This window comes from Schistocerca piceifrons, chromosome 8, assembly GCF_021461385.2.
Source record: "Schistocerca piceifrons isolate TAMUIC-IGC-003096 chromosome 8, iqSchPice1.1, whole genome shotgun sequence".
NCBI lineage: Eukaryota > Metazoa > Arthropoda > Insecta > Orthoptera > Acrididae > Schistocerca > Schistocerca piceifrons.
The window spans coordinates 77,971,202-77,991,913 of record NC_060145.1 but is presented as its reverse complement, the minus strand read 5'-3'; the positions used below and the strand labels follow the sequence as shown (position 1 = coordinate 77,991,913).

The window sequence follows — 20,712 nt, the reverse complement described above, 5'->3', positions numbered from 1 at the left end:
GAAGTATGGTAATGTTTTGCTACTTGGACAAGGGCGCCCACCAGTAATTTCTTAAACGTCGACCAATGACAGTGAAGCTCGTTTGCTATTGGTGCTAACATTCTATAGTGGGTAATTCAAAGTTGAGTAGCTGTTAAACCACACGGGTTCTGATTATTTTGAATGAGAGTCGTGTAAAATTGAGAGTTCATAACTCAACTTTGGTATTCTTTTGTTTATTGATCTTAGAATCAAATTGTTTTTTGTCAATGTCATTAAATCTTATTTGATATGGTTATTCTATGCTAAACTGGGATAAATGCACGGTCAGATATTGTGTTGGGAAGTAAAATTGGGAGAAACGTCTATTTAGATAGGACTTGATTTTGACTGCATTAGTTAGCACGGTACTTTTCGAGTATTTTGGCGATACTTGGTGACAGGGTAGAATCGCAGTCGTCACACACCGTCCATTCCATTCAGCTGCTCTTCCAGTTCCTTTGCTGTCTCTGACACACCTACAATGTCGTCGTCGTCAAACATCAAAGTTTTTATTTCTTCTCCATGGATTTCAATTCCTACTCCAAATTTTTCTTTTGTTTCCTTTGCTCCTTGCTCAGTATACAGGTTGAATAACATCGGAGATAGGCTGCAACCCTGTCTCATTCCATTCCCAACCACTGCTTCTCTTTCATGCCCATCGACTCTCATAATTGCCATCTGGTTCCTGCACAAATTGTAAATAGCCTTTCGCTCCCTGTATTTTACCCCTGCAGCCTACAAAATTCGAAAGAGAATATTCGAGTCAACATTGTCAAAAGATTTCTCTAAAGTTTACAAATGCTAGAAGCGTGAGTTTGCCTTTCCTTAACTTATCTTCAAAAATGAGTCGTAGGGTCTGTACTGCAGCGCGTTTTCCAACACTTCTATGGAATCCAAACTGATTTCCCCAGAGGTTGGCGAACAGCCTAACGAACTTTAAACGGAAATCTGCGAATGTATCCAGTAATGAACCGAACAGCTGTTGCTGCCGCAGCCATTTCGTGCTCGCAGGTACCGTGGAAGCGACAACATCGTCTCCATCCATGCCTTACAGTCGATTACTATGTTATTCAAATCTAGGTACAGGAGGAATTTCTATCACAAATCCTGTCCAAGTCACCTTGTATCCTCCTACAGTCACTCAACGACGACACCTTTCCGTACACCACAGTATCATCAGCACACAGCCGCACATTGCTATCCACCCTATCCAAAAGATCATTTATGTAGATAGAAAACAACAGAGGACCTACCACACTTACCTGGGGCACTCCAGATGATACATCGTTCTGTTTGGGAGTGAAACAGGGAGAGAAGATGTTAGTTGTGGTACGAGGTACCCTCCGCCACGTACCGTATGGTGGATTGCGGAGTATGTATGTAGATGTAGATGTAGATATCAGAGTAAACGAAATATGATTTTTTTCCATCACTATTTTTGACTCAGAAAACATGTGCCGAAATGGTAACAGTGTTACAGTGGAGAGACTCTGCTCACCTCTGCGCGTCCTTGGAAGACAGGCGATGAGGGTGCAGGCGGCCGGCTTGCCATCAGGGCCGCAGGTACACGTGTTGCAGTCCTGCTTGAAGGTCGTCCCAGGCGTGCACTTCTCCACTTCTGCAATAAAGCACGGCGTTCAATTAGTTAGTTCACTTCCTCGAGAAAAGCTCGCTATCACATTCCTTGTGCATTAGAAAATCGGCAAATTTGGCTCTTTCATTTTTATACACCCAAAAAGTACGTAAGGTGTAGTTCTTAGTCTTCAAAGGATATCGTGATGAACAGCGATATATGATCAATACACCGCCAGGTGCGGTACGGAAAGATGGCTAAAGCCTGAAATAGCTGCAGCCGAAATTTTTACAAAAAACCCTATCGTTTTCCGGAATGACATATTAAATACAGTTGGTGGTGGATTGTTTATTCTTGTCAGAAGTAGTTTAACTTGTAGTGAAATTTAATTAGATTGTCCCTGTGAACTGGTGTCGATAGAGCCTATACTTGACAGTCGGAATATATTAATAACTGGTTCCTTTTAACAACCCCTCGACCCGGATGATGCAGTTACTGAACAGGTCAAAGAAAACAGGTCAAGGAAAAGTGTCATTTCATTCAGGTACCCCATTCATAAAATTATAGTTGGTGGTGACTTTAACCTACCCTCGGTATGTTGGCGAAAAAACACATTTAAAGTCGGTGGTAGGCACAAAATGTTGTCCGAAATCGTACTAAGTGCCTTCTCAGAAAATTATTTCGAACAGTTAGTTGAGAACCCCACTCGAGGTGTAAACGGTTCCGAAAACATAGTTCATTTCATAGCAAAAAATAATCCTGACCATACAATTAGCATCATGACAGATACAGGGGTTGGTGATCAAACGGGTGTCATAGCTAGACTGAATACCGTGACATGCAATCCCAGCAAAAATTAACACAAAATACATCTATTTAAGAAAGCAGATAAACATTCCCTTGACATCTTCCTAACAGACAGCCTCAATTCCTTCCAATCTGTCTATGTAAGCGTGGACCAGATGTGATCAAAATTCAAAGAAATAGTATCGACGGCATTTGAGAAATGTATACTTGATATGAGATAGTGCTGATCCCCCATGGTACACCAAACAGGTTAGACCACTTTTACAAAACCAACGAAAAAAGCATGACAAACTTAAAAGAACACAAAATCCACGATACTGATTAAATTTTACAGAATCTCAATATTTAGCGGGATCTCCAATGCGAGGTACTTTTAATAGTTTTCACAACGAAACCCTGTCTCGAAATTTCTTAGAAAACCCGAAGAGATTCTGGTCGTATGTGAAGTACATCAGTGGCAAGACGCAATCAACGCCTTCACTATGAGATAACAATGGTGAAGTTACTGCTAACACTGCCACTAAAACAGAGTTACCAAACACGGTTTTCAGATACTCCTTAAACAGATAAGATGAAGTAAATACTCCAGTATTCAAATCGAGAACAACTTAACTTAGAAGTAGATATCCTCGGTGTAGCGATGAACACTTAAGAAAGGCAAAGCTTCCAGTAGAGTTTGTATTTGAATTAGGTTCCTTTCTGAGTGTGCTGATACAATAGCTCCATACTTAGCAATCATACAGAACTGCTCGTTCGACAAAAGATCCATAGCCAAAGACTGGAAAGTTGCACAAGTCACATGACTATCCAAGAAAGGCAATAGGAGTAATCCGCTGAATTACATATGGAAATATTTCTATATCTCCTTCTTGGATTCACAGTGCCAGGTTTACACCTGATGGCTAAAACTGCAACTAATTTTTGCTAGAATAAATCGGCTCCACATTGACGCATCCTAATACCAACGAAGCTCGCTACCACACGATAAATAAATCCCACAACGAATCTCTGTGACTAGCTGCACTTTCATTACACCCACCTGCTACTTACTGTAAATTATACGCAACCACGTGGTGGATAAAGGTTGAACATTTTCACATCACGTTAGACAAGCTATCCTCAGGTCTTCGGTAGAGGAGACTTTGTTATTAATCAGCGTATTTTGATATAATCTCGTATAGAAGTACACCAGTATGAATGCTTGTAAGTGACACGTGACACGTGTGGTACATCTGTTAACACCAATAATGTGTGAAGAATGACAGAAATTTAGTAATTTGTTGCTTCATTACCATATGAGAAATAATATGTTACATGCGCAATTTCCTATGAATAAATTCACATCTAGATGTAATTTAAAATAGTTATTTTCGAACGCAGTCGAATAAAGCGTAGCATGCAAAAGTTGACGTCCGTTAAACTTTAAGAGGGCTTTCTGCTAAATTATGAATTTCTTCTTTCTTTGAGTAAGACCTAACAGCTTTAACGTCAAAACGTGTTTCATTCACGGTCTGGTTAATATGATCACTTCCTTTATGTATGTTACTACAGTTTGCTATTTGGTGGATGGGACTATGAGTGTCAATAGCAAATAACGTATTATCGCGTTTATTTTATTATAAATCGAGTCACGGATGACAAATGTTTATTAATCGGGTTATTAATTTCGCTCAACTATGACCATATTGAGATCTGACTCATTTGTCGTCCGTAGCAGGATTTATAATAAAATAAATACCTCACGAATTGCTGGAGAGCCTTACTGCGACTACGGCGCAACTGGTAGATACTTTCGTGTAATGGTGGGCACCGTAGTAACGTGACGAGGAGAACTTTTTTAAGCCAGTTTCGTATTTTATGTTAATTTCTAATTAATTTCGCTCTCAGCGACGTGGGAACCTTTCCACTTGCCTCCATATCATCAGCCTTTGTGGCATTGTCGCTGCTTATCCGTACAGGAACAAGTAGCTCTATAGCTGCTCTCACTACGATTAGCTGCCACTTTCCAGACCATGAAAAAGCGAAGCTTACGCTGGAAATTTAGAGATTCCTACGTCAGCAGCAAGCAACACCATTATTGTGTAGGCGTAAGATGAACCTGCTTTCAATCGACACGATAGTTACTTTTCTGGCCAACACAATAAATCGGTGTCTGTGTCTACCTCATAAGCTGAGTGGTCAACGCAGCTGACTCCCACGTGGAGCAGCAGAGTCCGATTCCCAACACGGTCAGGGATTTTCCCTTGATGGGAGTAATGGAGCGGGATGCACTGAGCGTCGTGAGCCCAAATGACAAGCTACTTGACCGAGCAGTAGCGGCTTCTGTTGCGAAAACACAACGGCCAGGAGAGCAGTGTGCTCATCGCTCGCCCCTTCATACGGCGCCCAGTGACGCCATTGGCAGAGGTTCTGATGAGCCCGTCAGGGTCTGTCAACGAGGGATGGAGAAAATGTCGGTTAAAACCAATGGTAGAATTCTTTTGTCTTTGTTTCATCTCTATGTTTATTGTTGGAATCAATAGCAAAGGGTAACCCATAATCTGTTATTTCAGAAACCGGTTATATTGAGCGATAAATTGGAAATTTATGGTAAGTTCCTATCGGACCAAACTACTATTGTCATCGGTCCCTAGGCTTACACATACTTAATCTAACTGAAACTAACTTACGGTAAGGACAACAAACACATCCATGCCCGAGGGAATTTTTGGATTCATCCTAACTAATGTGATTCCAATAGACTCATAATGACGTGATACAGCTCATCATTTCTATCTAATTTTTTCGTTGCAGCTGGAGCTAATGTCTTGTTCGCTTTCCTCTGTGAATGCTGGGCAGCTGTAAGCACCACCTACGGTAACATATACCACTAAATTGGCCCATCATCGTCAGTATAACACGCGGGAGAGTAAAATACAGTTGAGACTGCAGAATAAAGGTTATTCTACGATTGATAATTTCCAGAAGTATTAACTTTTCCATCAAAGTAAAGATTTTAGAGCCGATAATTATTCTAGCAAAAGCTTTAGAGCTAATTATCCATGTTATGTCCATGTCAAAAAATAATTATTAGGATAGAATAATTTAGCATATGCATTACTCGTCTTTGGTTATAACTAATATCCGGAAAAGGAGTTTTCGAATTACGTAAATGTATAACATTTTATCTTTAAGCACAGTCAGCAACAATAACGCATTTCCATTTCGGTTAAATTAAATACCTATTCGCATGGTGCACTGCAAAAACTATCTTAGGAAGTAAGAAAATACACTACACCTATTACTGAAAATATGGAAGGACAAGAAGAATAATATAATACGAATTCAAAGAAGACACTTGCTGAGCTGTGTGAATAGTACAAAACCATGACATTTAACAACTCGTGGTCGGAAAGTGCTGACACGGTTTATTTACCGAAGGATGGCAAAACTGGTAGAAGTCGACTCGGACAAGATTAGTTTGAACACTGGAGAAATACAGGAGCATGTGAGGTAATACTAACCCTACGAATTGTCTCAAAAGATATTTTGAAGAATTGCACACTTATGTTCATAGTGTTTGTAAATTTTGTAAAAGTTTTGGACTCTGTTGGCTGCAATACAGGCTATGAAATTCTGTGAATAGAAGGCATAAAACTGAGGAGCCGAAGGTTACCTATAGTCTGTACAACAAGCAGCCTGTAGTTATAATGGTCGAAAAATATGAAAGGGAAAGAATTATTTCAGAAAACATTGAGTCAGGAATGCACATCTTCCATGTTGTCTAGTCTGTAAAAGTTAGAAAGGGGATTTAAGTTTAGGAAGTCTTTAAGGTTTGCCCATGACATGAAAAGGACCTTGGAGATCATTTGAACTGAATGGACAGTGCCTTGAAAAGTGGTTATAAGATCAATAACATCAAAAGTAAAACAAACGTAAGGAAGGTAATCAAATCGAATTAGGCTATGCTGAGGGAATTAGACTAGGAAATCGGACATTGAAAGCAGTATATGACTTTTCCTGTATGACAATCAAAATAACTAACGATATCAAAATTCAAATTTAAGTGATAGGAGATGGAGATTTGAAGCTTGTACGTTAAACAGTTCAGATAAGAAGGAATTATAACAATTTGAAATTTGGCGCTACAGAGTAACGTGGAAGATACGATGCTCACATCGGATAACTGGTGAATAGGTTGAAAGGTCTCTGTTGGATTCCTTTCATGCTAATTTCTTAAATCTGTTGTCATTTACGGCATAAATTCCACTTCTAAATTTACTGTGGTGTTTCTGACTCTATCTGGGAGGAGACTGAGCAGTGGAACGTGTTACGTTTACACATGTACAAGAACGATCTGTCACGCTACTACACTTTAAAACACAGTTTATGTGTAATTCATGTCACACAGTCTCATATGGAACCTACATGGGCTTTCTTTTATATAGTGTATATGATAAGATACTGTCATCCCCCTTCCCTTCTGTGTAAAGGATGAATGAGCAAATGTATTTCTAGTTGCATGCTTGATGGTAGCAGACAAGCCTGTCTGCTAGAGAACAGTAGGACCAACGTTGGAACAGGTAGCTACGCCTTCTAAAAGCAAAGAGGTTTCTATTCTGTTTCTATTCGTGGTATGGTCCTGTCCGTCCCTTGTCATGTTGGTATAGGAAGCTGCCTCTCTGGTCACTTCCGTTTGTATCTGTGAGGCACCCTCGGGACCCACCCCAGTCTGTCCGCGGCGAGCGTCTGAAGTGGTAAGATCTCCGGCTAAGCGAGTCTCTGCTAAGTCCGTAGGACAATGGATTTCTTAAGTTCAGCCTAACTGAAAATTTAATCACCTTTGTTTCAGGTTTAGATCTAAAATATCTTCTGTTATCTTAAATTGCAACGCAGTGTAATTCGAGTGTGAAGTTCAGAATATCTTCCAATAGTTGCTTTGTCACTACTTTGTGAGCAAAGTGGAACCACAGGTTGATGATCCATAACTCTAACTAAGATCATCAATCTTAAATGCGAATGTGCGTGAGATTATAACGTCTCGTCTTGACAATATTTTTCAATATAGCAACTTTTCTTTATGTTCAACCCACGTGGAGTGTACTTTGTGAGACCAGTACCACGTGCTTATATTATTGTTTGACCCATCAGGTTATTAGTATGACGATAGTAACCAGTTGGAGGTTTTTGTTTTGTAAATTGCGTTTCGATGTAATTTATTTTAATTATCAAAATTATTGTGGAGGTGACTGTTTGTGTGAACCAAGTTGACCACATGAAGCATGTGGTGTAATCATCAAAATAGCCCTCAACTATTCTTTTCGGGAAGATTTCACAGAGAGTTAATATGAATTTAGTACACCAGTGTGTGGTAATTACATGACGGACAGGATTGTCCTACCTCCGTAACTTCTCTGGGTGAAAATTGAATCGGTTGGTTGTGGTTAATTTCCTCTTGCATATGTTTCAACGTTGTTCGTGTGTTATTTTATGAATGCAGTGTTGTATGCAGTCTGCAAATCTTGGCTCCATATTTGATGTGTTCCGTAAGATTACAAACTCAGAATTTCACAATCCTAAATAAGGCACTAGTTTAGTTATCAATCAAGTATAATACGCTGAAATTCTAACGGAACAATGATCAATGTTACAATAAATGTCCAAATATAAACTGATTTATTTATTTTTATTTAAATTCTCTTTTTATATACTGTATATGTCAACGGTTGTCGTAAGATGACTATTAAAAGATTATAATTAATGTTAGTCTGGTTGGCAATTTGGTAAACTAGACTGGATACCTGGTGAAACAGTTGCTCAGTAATGCAATGATAACTTCCCAAGACAGCTCACAGCTTTTAACCCGCTTTTATCGTCTTGAATATCAGCACCGCTTCCAGAACAGCTTAAAGCATCAACTTTACAATGTACTAACTCGAAATGAGGAGAAAAGAAGTTATTGGTAAAATTTGACTAAAAGGAGTGATTGATTGTGATAGGACACATCCTGAGGCACCAGCGCTTTCTCAGTTCAGTAATGTAAGGAGTCCAAGGCTTGACTTCCGTCTACCGGTTCAAATGGATGTGGATTGCAGTAGTTGCGCAAAGGTGAAGAGTCGTCTTGGAAAATCGGGGTTTCTGCCGGTAATCCGCTTTAAAATTACACTATATTTCGCGTAACACGCAAGACTGCGATTTACGCGCTCGAAATGTATTGCAAGTACGGCGTGGATCATCGGCACAAAAATCGATTTTCCAAGATGACAACGTCTCGCTGGGAAAGCTTTCATGCCCACAACATAGATGAACAGGCTTCCACCGGAAGAATAGGCTGAAGAGACGACAACAATGTTGATAATCGAAGAAATCTGCCGTTTTCTTCAACTACAACAAAGCCGTCACGATCGCTCAACACCACTGCTACTCGTGCTTACTTATAGGGTAACGGCAGATTCCACATGTGAATCAGTAACAGAGAAATCAAAGGATGCAACATTTTCTTCGTCGCTCTTAGTGCATCACTATATGTTGTATTACGAGACAGTTCCCACAAATAAACGTCAACTGAAGTATTAGTAGCAGTGATCTTGTCTATCTGCTTGCGATGGAAAGATATTCTTGCCCTTGATTTGTTGAGTTTACGATAGAATAACACGTGAACTAGAAATGGTTGTCGTACCGTTCTGCAGGACTCGCACCGTATCCAAAAGAAAATGCAAAACAAAACATAATATTTACACCAACAGATAATTGGTGAGTATCTCAGATTATGACATATCTCGACGCAGAAAAGGTGTGCAGATTTATTACAGTGCATCACATCGGAATTAGAAGAACGTCCGAGAAACAGCTCCTCACCTTCTTCTAGTCCAAGACAGCCTATCTCGGTGCACGCCCATCCCACGCCTTCTTCACAGAAACACGTGTTGCAGTCGACTTTCTTTGTGTCACCGGCTTTACACGCTGAAACTGGAGAACGTCAGCTCATTGACAGGCTGTAACATGGGCTACGAATATGAAAACGACGTCAATAGTAAGTAAAATACTTTTCAAATGATTTCTGTACAATACGCTAAGTAATATACGGCCCAGTGACATTAATCTGACCACCGCCCGTGTTCGACGTCCGCGTGCAATAACCGCTCACAGACGGCGGCTGGCAGCACTAGCAGTAACTTCCAGTTACCTACAAAATTATGTGTAAATCTCTGTTGAATGAGGTAGAAGATCAAGCAGAACACGCAACTGGCGAGTACAAAGCGGGCTTCGAAAAAAAATAGATTTTGCGCAGAGCAAATTTTTAACTTGAAAATAATCCTCAGGATCAAAACAACGTGAAACCTTAACACAGTCGTTACATTCATTAATTCAAAAAGGCGTATGATTCCGTAGACAGGGAGACAGTATTCTTAACAGTGGAAGAAGCAGGAATCGACCAAAAAACCAGATAATTAGTCTAACAGACGCTGAAAGATACAACTTCTAAATTAAATTCATAGAAAAATTTCTGAACCCTTCAGAATTAAGACAGGAGTTCGGCAGGGAAACGCTTGTCACCGACTCTCTTCAGCCTGGTCTTAGACAAGATCATTAGAGAGTTGAATAAATGACTACGAGAGAAAGACACCGAAGGAATCCGCACATGACAAGTAGGAGTGCAGCTAAAAGCAGATTACAAATATCGTATGGTAAAAGGGAATACATTGAAGATAAAAGCAACAAAGAAAGATTATCTACAAACACAACACGGAAACATTAAAAAAGTTGATAAGTTTAAGCATCTGGGCGAATGGGTGAAATGAAATGGGTTAGATATCACCACGAGGAAAGAAAGATCGGAGAAAATGCAATTAGCATACCAACTCATCTGAAACCGATATAAAAAAAAGCTCAGTATCGTGAGACAAAAATTAAACAATGTGCAACAGTAATTAACCGGAAGCACTATACGGATGAAAATGTCTATCACTATATAAAAGAGGTGAACAAGAAGAACTGAGAAGGAAAGAAAGAAAAATACTCTGGAAAATTTGAGAATAATAAAAGAACAAAGATAAGTATTGCTCGAAGAGCAGATCCATATAGAATCGTGGAAACAATCACAGATACAACATGGAAGAGGAGATTAAAGCTTTCCGGACATATCTAATGAACGGATGAGAAGAGGCTAACGAAGAACATTTTTAATTTATTTCCAAATTAAAAAATTCCGCTGGATTGTTGGAAGAGACACGAACAGATATGAAAAAATTTAACATCACAGAAGACACCATACAGGACAGGGAACAATTCAGGCTAGTCATCAACACTGGAAAGTTTCCTTTAGAACAACAGTGTACCACGCAATGGAAAATTTTCTCTTTCCAATCGCATATAGACTGCGGGAAGAATGCTTTAATATCGCTATGCGCGCTGTGCACAGTCTCAAATAGTCCTCGCGGCCGCTACGGAATCGATGCGCATGGTCCTTGAAGAATATTTACGGATTCTTCACTTAACACTACTTCTCGAATCTTTCATGGGATAATCGACTCCTACCTCCAAGCCCGTAACATCTCACGTTATTAAACATTTTCGTGACGCTCTCCCGTGTGGCAAAAAAACATTTGATGATTCGTGCTGCCATTCTTTCAGTACGTACCATAGTCTCTGTTAGTCCTAACTTGTATTGGTCCTACAAACGTAAACAATATGCTAAGATCGGACTCTCAAGTGATCTGTAAGCAGTCTGGTTTGCGTACTGACATTTCATTTCATTTGAAATATTATGACAATCTAGAATGAAATTTTCACTCTGCAGCGGAGTGTGTGCTGATATGAAACTTCTTGGCAGATTAAAACTGTGTGCCGGACCGAGACTCGAATTCGGGACCTTTGTCTTTCATGGCAAGAGCACTTGCCCGTGAAATGAAAAAGGACCGGAGTTCGAGTCTCGATCCTGCACACAGTTTTAACCTGCCAGTAAGTTTCATTACCACAATCTGACTGATAATATGTCCAGCTTTTTCTCATATAATATTGTGTTTGGTAGAATAAGTATACAATCGTATGTGTTCAGTAACTTAAATGTGTCAAGTATTATACAATAAAGAATAGATGCTGTTGACGGCAGTCAACAGGTTCCTGATAATGCACGAAATATGTGATATACCTGTGTGACAAATAGGAAGAATATTTTCTCTCCGTAAAGCATTTAGCGTACATTTAGTGTTGCCGGCCGCTATGGACGAGCGGTTCTAGGCGCTTCAGTCTGGAACCGCGCTGCTGCTACGGTCGCAGGTTCGAATCCTGCCTCGGGTATGAATGTGTGTGATGTCCTTAGGTTAGTTAGGTTTAAGTAGTCCTAAGTGTAGGGGACTGATGACCTCAGATGTTAAGTCCCATAGTTCTTAGAACCATTTGAACACTGAGTGTTCAGCAATAGTGTGGCACTAAAGGTAGCTCTCCACGTTTATGGTTAACATTGTAAAGCAGCTTACTTAGGTAGAATTCATTATAAGATGCGAAACGGGAACCACTAATCGTAAATAACTGCTGTGTACCGGCACAATTAAAAAGCCAATATGGTTGCCACGACTGGAAATAATTTGTTATCCTGCGTCTGGAATAGTGGCTAGAGGTTGAACGAAATTTAAAACCAGTGAAACTGATGGCATGAGCTTCATTACTTGTTTTCTACATTCGTCCTGAATAACGTGATTCCAATGGATCCGTAATGACGTGATGCTGGTCATCGCTACTAGCTGAGGTCTTACGAAACGTTTTCGTGGCAGCTGGAGCTAATGTCCTCTGACAGCACAGCACGGCTGCCAGCAGCCACGGTAACATTTACCAAGAAATCCGTCCACCGACATCAGTGTAACATACGATTTTATTACAGACCTATTTGAGACTGCAGTATGAAGGTTATTCTGCGATCATAATCTACGATTATCTGATTAACGGAGAAGGTATTAGTGTTTCCATCAAAAAGAAAATTTTAGATCCTAGAGCTGTCCCAGTGAACGCTTTATAAAAAAAATTTGCGTGTTACGTTCATGTAAAAAGTAGTTATTAAGATAGAAGAATTTATCGTACGCATTACTCGAGTTTCGCTTTAACTAATATCGGAGAAACTACTGACAAATAATGTCCTTGTATAATATTTGACTCTTAAACAAAATCACAAACTGCAATATATTTTCATTTCAGTCTAAATTAAGAAGCTTTTCGCAGGGTGCAGTGAGGAAAAAGATCTTATGAACTGAGGAAAGGAACAACAATTATTACAAAAAATATGGAAGCACAACCTATTCACGGACTTCAAGAAGAATATTATAGCACCAGTTCCAAAGAAGTCAGGTAGTGGCATGTACGAACACTACAAATCCATACCCGTTAATAACTGTTGGTTGCAAAGTACCGAAGAATTATTTACAGAAGAATGGGAAAAGTGGCACAAGCCGACTTCGTTCCGAGGAAATCCAGGAGCATGTGGGGGAAGAATGGTTCTGTGACTTGTCTTCGAAGATATTTTGAAGAATTGCGCACTTACGTTCATAGTTTTTGTAGAGTTTTAAAAAGTTTTGAACAATGCTGACTGAAGTACAGACTTCTAAATTCTGAAGATCTTTCCCCTTTTAAATCATCAGTTTTATTACTAGTTTGTTACGTTCCGCCACGAATTCCTATCCTATGCCAATCTCTGCATCTCAGAATAACATTTGCAACCTACGTCCTCAATAATTTGCTGGATGTATTCCAATCCGTCTTCCTCTGTATTTTTCACCCTCAACAGCTCCCTCTAAAACCGTGGAAGTTTTCCCTGATGTCTTAATAGATGTCTTACCATCCTGGCTCTTGTTCTTGTCATTGTTTTTCATGTATTCCTTTCCTCACCGATTCTCCGGAGAGCCTTCTAATTCTTCACCTTATCAGTCCACCTAATTTTCTACATTCGTCTGTAGCATCACATCTCAAATGCTTCGATTCTCTTTGTTCCGGTTTTACCACCGTCCACGTTTCACTATCATACAATTCTGTGCTCCAAACGTACATTTCCTGATATTTCTTCCTCAAATTAAGGCCTATGTTTGATATTAGTAGACTAGTCTTGGCAAGAAAGCACTTTTTGCCAGTGCTAGTCTGCTTTTTATGTCCTCCTTGCTCCGTCCATCATGAGTTATTTTCCTTCCTAGGTAGCAGAATTCCTTAACTTCATCAACTTTCTGACATCGAATGCTGATGTTATTTTCTCGCTGTTCTGATTTCTGATATTTCTAATTACTTTCGTCTTCCTTCGATTTACTCTCAATCTATATTCCGTACTCCTTAAACTGTTAATTCGTTTCATCGGATCCTACAATTTTCCTTCACTTTCACTGTGGATAGCAATATCATCAGCGAATCTTATCGTTGACATCTTTCCACCTTGATTTTTAATTCCACTCTTGAGCTTTTATTTAACTTTGGTCATTGCTTCTTCCATGTAAATATTGAACAATAGAGGCGAAAGGCTACATTCCTGTCTTACATCCTTTTTAATCCGAACACATCCTTCTTGAGCTCTTATGGCTCCCTCTTGGCTTTTGTACAGCTTGTGTATTATCCGCGTTTCGCTACATCTTACCCCTATTTTTTCTCAAAATTTCGAATATTTTTGCACCATTTGACACTGTCTCACGCTTTTTTCATGTCAACAAATCCTATGAACGTGTTTTGATCTTTCCTCGTCTTGTTTCCAGTACCAACCGCAACGACGGAACTGCCATTTTGGTGTATTTTCCTTTCCTAAAGCCAAATTGATCGTCACCTGACACATCCTCAATTTTATTTCCCATTCTTATGCATATTATTCTTGTCAGCAACTTCGATGCATAAACTGTTAAGCTGATTGTATAATAATTGTCGCACTTGTCGGCTCTTGCTGACTTCGGAACTGCGTGGATGATGTTTTTCCGAAAATCAATCTCATACACTCTCCTTAACAATGTTAATAGATGTTTTGTTGCTATTGCCTCCAAAGATTTTAGACAGTCCGGTGGAATGTTATTCATCCATTCTGCCTTATTTGATTTCAAGTCTTCCAAGGTTCCTTTAAATTCTGATTCTAATACTGGACCGCCAACTCATCCCTGTCTGTTGCTCTTCTTTCTTTGAGCACATCATCAGACACGTCCTCCTCATCATAAAGGTCTTCAGTGTACTCTTTCCACCTATTTTTCTCTTCCCTTGCATTTAACACTGCAGTTCCCATTTCTCTCTTCATGTTTCTAGGGTTACTTTGACCTTGCTTTGACTTTTCGATATAGTGACTCAGTCGTGCCGACAGTTATTTATTTTCCGATTCCTTCACATTTTTCATGCAGACATTTCTCCTTAACTACCTTGCACTTTCTACTTATCTCATTCCTACGTGACCTGCATTTCTGTATGCCTGAATTGTCCTGAACATTCTTGTACTTCGTGCTTTCATTGCTTAACTAAGTATTTCTTCTGTTACCCACGGTTTTTTCGCAGTTTCCATCTTTGCATCTATGCTTTTCTTTCCAACTTCTGTGATTGCCGTTCTTACAGATCTTCATTCCTCTTCAACTGAACTGCCTGCTGAAATACTCCAATACATATATCCTCAACGAACTTCAAGCGTGTCTCTTCATTCCTTAGTACTTCCGTAACCCACTTCCTTGCACGTTGATTCTTCCTGACTGGTCTCTTAAATTTCAGCCTAGTCTTCATGACTACTAATCTGAATCTGTTCTGGTTTCGAAATCTGGAATATTTACTTCGTCTTCTTTCGTGAAGGAAGTACGGAAAACTGTATTTAGTAACTCCGCCTTAGTGGCACCATCATCGGTAACATTTCCATCGCTATCGCGCAGTGACGGTATTGACTGATTTTTGCCACTGGTGTACTTTATATACGACCAGAATCTCTTTGAGTTTTCTACCATATTTTGAGACAATGTTTCATCGTGGAAACTATTAAAAGCAAAATTGAATATAAATGTGTTAGAAAGAACAGATGTAAGAAGGTGAACGATAATCAGTACCGACAAAGAGAGACTGGTAGCTTTTCGTGGTACATAAGAATGGATATATCGCGTGGCCAATAAAGCGATACTGACTCGCATTAGGGAATGAAGAAATTCATGGCACAGCTTCACTTAAGGAAGGGGTCGCTTGGTGAGAGACATCCTGAACCCACAAGGAATCATCAAAGGGGGCGGGGGGGGGGGGATGAAAATTTTCAGGGGAGACAAAGGCTTCACTGCATTAAGCAGGTTCAGACGGATGAACGCTGCAGTGGCTATGCAGAGATCAAGAGTACTGTACAGGTTGAACTAATATGGAGATACCACAACAGCACGACATAACTGTACGAAACCTTACGTTTACTACAACGAAGCCTGTTTCATTATTCTACTCCATTTTTACTTACTCGGTTGACGTCATCCTGTGGCAATAGTGATTCCGCACGTGAATCATTAACAGTTTCGTCAAGAGTTTACATTTTATAAAAATGGTTCAAATGGCTCTGAGCACTATGGGACTCAACTGCTGAGGTCATTAGTCCCCTAGAACGCAGAACTAGTTAAACCTAACTAACCTAAGGACATCACAAACATCCATGCCCGAGGCAGGATTCGAACCTGCGACCGTAGCGGTCTTGCGGTTCCAGACTGCAGCGCCTTTAACCGCACGGCCACTTCGGCCGGCTTACATTTTATACATCGCATGTAGTACACAGCAGCGCATTAAACAAGGAGGTAGTTTCCACACATTAAATGAGTTAACGTATTTCCTGATTAAGATGGAAACATATTTGTTGCCTTGAGTTTTAGTTTACGATGGAGTAACAGATTCAGAGAGATAATTTTGTCATACCGTTCTGCATTTCTCGCACCGTAATCAAGGAAAAAGTGAAACAAATATGCATGCATAATAACAAAATACAGTTGGCGAGTACCTCAGAGCAGAGCATATGTCGACAGTGAGGTGAGTCGTGCAGATTTATTACCGTGCTTCACACCGAAACTGAGTAACGTGGTATAGAAAGCTGCAGTCACCTGCTTGTGGCTTAGGACACGCTTTCAGGGTGCACGCCCAACCTGCACCTTCAATGCAGAAACACCTGTTGCAGTCGTCCATCTTGGTGTCACCGGCCTTACACGCTGAAACAGCAGAACTTGAGCTCATTGTAAGGAGTGGTATTGGCCAAGAATTTGAAAATGGCGCCAATAATAAGTGAAACAATTCTCAAACGATTTCTGCAACAATTCGCAGAATATTAGTTGGCTAGACAAGGAATTGGCAAGACAAGGAGCGATCCATACCAAGTTATTTATGAAGTAGCAACTACAGTCAGATTTTTGCATATATGCATATAACTCATATTACATCCTATGTGCGTGATCTCTTTCTTTATTTAAATGCTTAAATGCATATATTGCCAGATTTGTCTCATTTTTGAGTAAGTGTCGAAAGAGATTTGTAATTTATGACTAGTTACGCAGTGTTCCCAACATTGCGACGTTTGCATCCTATAAAAGCTGTGAGTCTTGATCTTTTACAGCACTTTACGTGAATATAAAAAAAAAATTCTTTTGAACTTAACAATGAAACAAGATAACTGGAAGCGAGCTTTATCAACAGTTAAGAGAACTATAAATAACTATAATCCTAGTTTTACCATTCTCACGCGGATTTTGCTTCGCCTTAACCCAGAGATCTTACAGCATTCAGAAAGCTATTACAGCAAGTGAGGAAGCAAGAGCTCAGAGCAACGTCGATTTAAAAGAACTAGTTATTCTTTGACAATAAGCTACTTCCCTGGAAATAAGCGATTATACTACCAACGAGCACTAAGGTGTTTCTGCAGATTCATTGTGTATAAAAATAATAAATGAGATGGAGGATACAAGCGTTAAGTTTACGTTTTGTTCAACAGTAACTTTTGCCCGAGACTTAGTCCGCTTGTTATCTCGAAGCCACACGAATTTACAAAAAATTCCTGAAGCTTACTATCGGCGAGAAAAACGGACATTATAAAAAATCGAAGGTGAAGGTGTGAAAAGGGCGCAGCAGTAAAGAGCTGATGTGTTTGCAAGCACACGTAAGAATATCTGAAGTATGAAATACCAATATACCTGGATAGGGGAACAACCTAGTCTTGTATTTAAAGGAGTTACTACAAATAAGGACTTCTTTATATGTAACATTTAAAATTTTGCCCTTAGGAGCCATTAAACACAAATTTTCTGAGCTAGCAAGCAAGCTACGTGGTGCTGTCCATGTGAGAAACATTTCGTCCTGAGGTTAATGCCGGCGATTCGAAGCATCTGTCCTTGCGTCTCGTTGATGGTGATGGTGGAGTATATATGTGCGTGACTCGTGTTCGTGCCATCTCTTATTTAACACCCTGTTTTTACCGTACTGCCTCGTCATTATGTTAATTTTCAGTTACTAGTGTCACTGAGTTGCTGCCTTGCCTGCCCGTGAGAGGCAGCAGCGGCGCTTATCGATATAGGCCCTGCCGTGTTATCTTTGCTGGACTGATATTACTTTCTGGTCGTCATGTGTCGTCCAAAGAGTTGGAACGCGCCAGCAGTGGAGTCCGGACCTGGCAGTCGGACAGTTGGGACCCGACGGAAGTACGGTCGGGCTGGAGCGGCAATGAGGTTCGGATAGCCATGACTCACCCGACCGTTGCCGGCACACATGGCTGGGGACGGTCTTGGTTGGTCGTCTTACCGGACGACGTGTATTTGCTCGCCGATCGCGTATGGGTTGGCGGTGTGTGTCTCAACTCGTGGTTCGTCCTGGTGATTGCACAGTCACTGCTTTTAGCAATTGCCGCGTTCTTCGTCCAAGTGTCTGTGAAATTGTGTGTAGCCTGTGATGTTCACTACCCAGTTATTTTAGTGCTGTCTCCGTGCTGATGTGTAGCAGTGGGTCGGTTGGCGCAGTCGCGTTGTAGCACCAGTGGGGCATGCAGCGCCAGGGAGGCGCGGATAGCCATCACTTGCCGATGATTGCCCACACACATGGTTTGAATGGGGACGACTTTGGTTTATCGTCGGTCGGTTGTCTTGTCGGACGACGTTCATGTGGCCAGCGATCGCTTATGGGCTGGCTGTGTGTGCCAACTCGTGATTCGCCCTTGTTTTGTTCAGTCACTGTCGTTAGCATTGTCTGGTTCTTCGTGCAAGGGTTCGTGAAACTGTGTGTAGTTTATGAGGTATGACTGACAAGTATTTAAAGGGTGTCGGCGTACTGTTTCTGAATTGGTCGGATGGCGTGGAGTAGCGTAGAAGGACAGGATAGCCACCACTCGCCCGACGATTACCGACACACACGTTTCAGTGGCAACTACTTTGCTTGGCCGTTTGGTCGTTCGTCTGACGTGTATTTGGGTCGTCCGCCGCTTATGGGTTGTCTGGGATCCGTTCTGGTTGTTGTTCCAGTCTCCGCTGTTAGCATCGTTTGAGTTTTGGTGCAAGTGTGGAGTGGAACTGATCTTGAATATTGGTCTCTTGGCTGTCTGTCGGTTGGGTTCCCAGCGGATTGAAAATGGTTGGGCTGACTGCCTGTCTCACCTAATCGAGCGTTAGTGTTTGAATTCCAGGATGACCCTCGAACATCTGAGCACCCTTCGGTGGACTGCCCTATTTTTTTAATTGGTTCTTGTTATTTGTACTTGTATGGCTTCTAGCCGATTTTTCTTTTAGAGTTGTTTTGCTCTTAAGGCCTTCAGCCTAGTGTAAAGTACTGTTTCATGTAAGCCCTCTGACATTTTAAAATTTTTAATGTCGTTGAATTTTTAAGTCTTGGGCATTCAGACGATTTTGACTTTGAGTTATTTGCTCTGAAAGTCTTCAGCCTAAATTAAAGAACTGTTTCACGTAAGGCCTTTGGTATTTAAAAAAAAATTGTTATGAGGTTTTAAGTATTACGAGGTCAAATTCAAATGGTTCAAATGGCTCTGAACACTATGGGACTTAACATCTGAGGTCGTCAGTCCCCTAGAACCTAGAACTACTTACACCTAACTAACGTAAGGACATTACACACATCCATGCCCGAGGCAGGATTCGAACCTGCGGCCATAGAGGTCATGCGGTTCCAGACGGAAGCGCCTAGAACCGCACGGCCACACCGGCCGGCGTTAGGCCTTCAACCGATTTCAATTGAACTAACTAAAGAACAGTTTTAAGATAAGGTTTGCCTTTAAAATTACTGATTATCCTTGCGTTTTAAGTTATTGGCCTTCAGCCGTTTTTAAATTATAGTGGCTTTCAGCTGGTAATTAAGTCCCAAAGATTAAAACTGTGTGTTAAAAAAATTATTTTTGGCGCTCGTGTAATGTTTGATCAAACAATAAAGTTGTATGTTCGTGTGTAACTGACAGCCCCTTATTTTAGCCCGTTTCCATAATTTAAACTACCTTTCCTGTCCTGTGGGATTAGCAGGGCGTCTCAACAATTGACTTTAATGAAATGTTTGAGGAAGATAAGAGTATGTGATCTCGGAGATAAGGCACACAACAATTTTGAAAAGGAGGAACTTAACACCTAATTATGAATGGAAATGTGGAGCAAGCAAGTATAAAATGGAAAGTACATAAATCAACCGAACGGAGACTGCCGGTATGATTAAACAGATAGTCAGTTATGAAAGAGTAGGAAAGAGAGATGCAGTTTCGCCGAGGAACATTTGAATTCTGAAAAACAATGTAGAGTGTAAACCTATTCTATGAGGTGAAGAACGAGAAGAAGATTGTCGACAGCGGTTTAGATCCGGGCTTTGCGTCTGAATGTTTAAAATGCTTAGCAGCAACCGCTGCTCAAATACTAATGCTTTTTCTTTCTTTTTACAGTCCAATTTCATCTAGTCATCAACGGAGTGTAACTCTTGCCGTCTTACCATATTTCAACTACTCTTTCTCTCTCTTCATCCTTGCTACTGCATAAGCTACGTTACAATAATTATTATAATAATTCAGATAATGGGCTTTGTTACTTATTAATAAAGCAATCTGTAGCCCCAAAACTGAATTCAGTATGAGGGAACAGAAATATTGAATCATTTGCTCGGTAACTGACAGGACGCAAATTTAATTTTAAACACCGTTTCTTCCGGGCTACTCCTTGAGTTCGATAGACAAATATTTAATTAAACACTGCCGTATTGTACAGCACAGCAGAAAATTGTCAGATTATTTAGAAATATGTCTTCCACTTATAATATTATTATGACTAGTATTATACGTTCATTTGTATCAAATTTTTACCACTGTGCTATACTGTCACGTATTTTATTGCATATAGCAATGAAATATCCTGTAAATTACG

General features: G+C 40.3%; 1 protein-coding gene across 2 annotated transcripts in view; it reads right to left on the bottom strand.

Moving 5' to 3' along the window:
* The window catches only part of LOC124711957 (pacifastin-like protease inhibitor cvp4), a 77,191-nt gene that overhangs the window by 41,206 nt on the left and 15,273 nt on the right, over nucleotides 1-20,712 (bottom strand). For both annotated transcript variants that reach the window (XM_047242227.1, XM_047242229.1), the window contains exon 3: nucleotides 1,520-1,639. In XM_047242227.1, coding sequence (XP_047098183.1) covers nucleotides 1,520-1,639 — 120 coding nt within the window. The remainder of the gene's footprint in view (nucleotides 1-1,519; nucleotides 1,640-20,712) is intronic.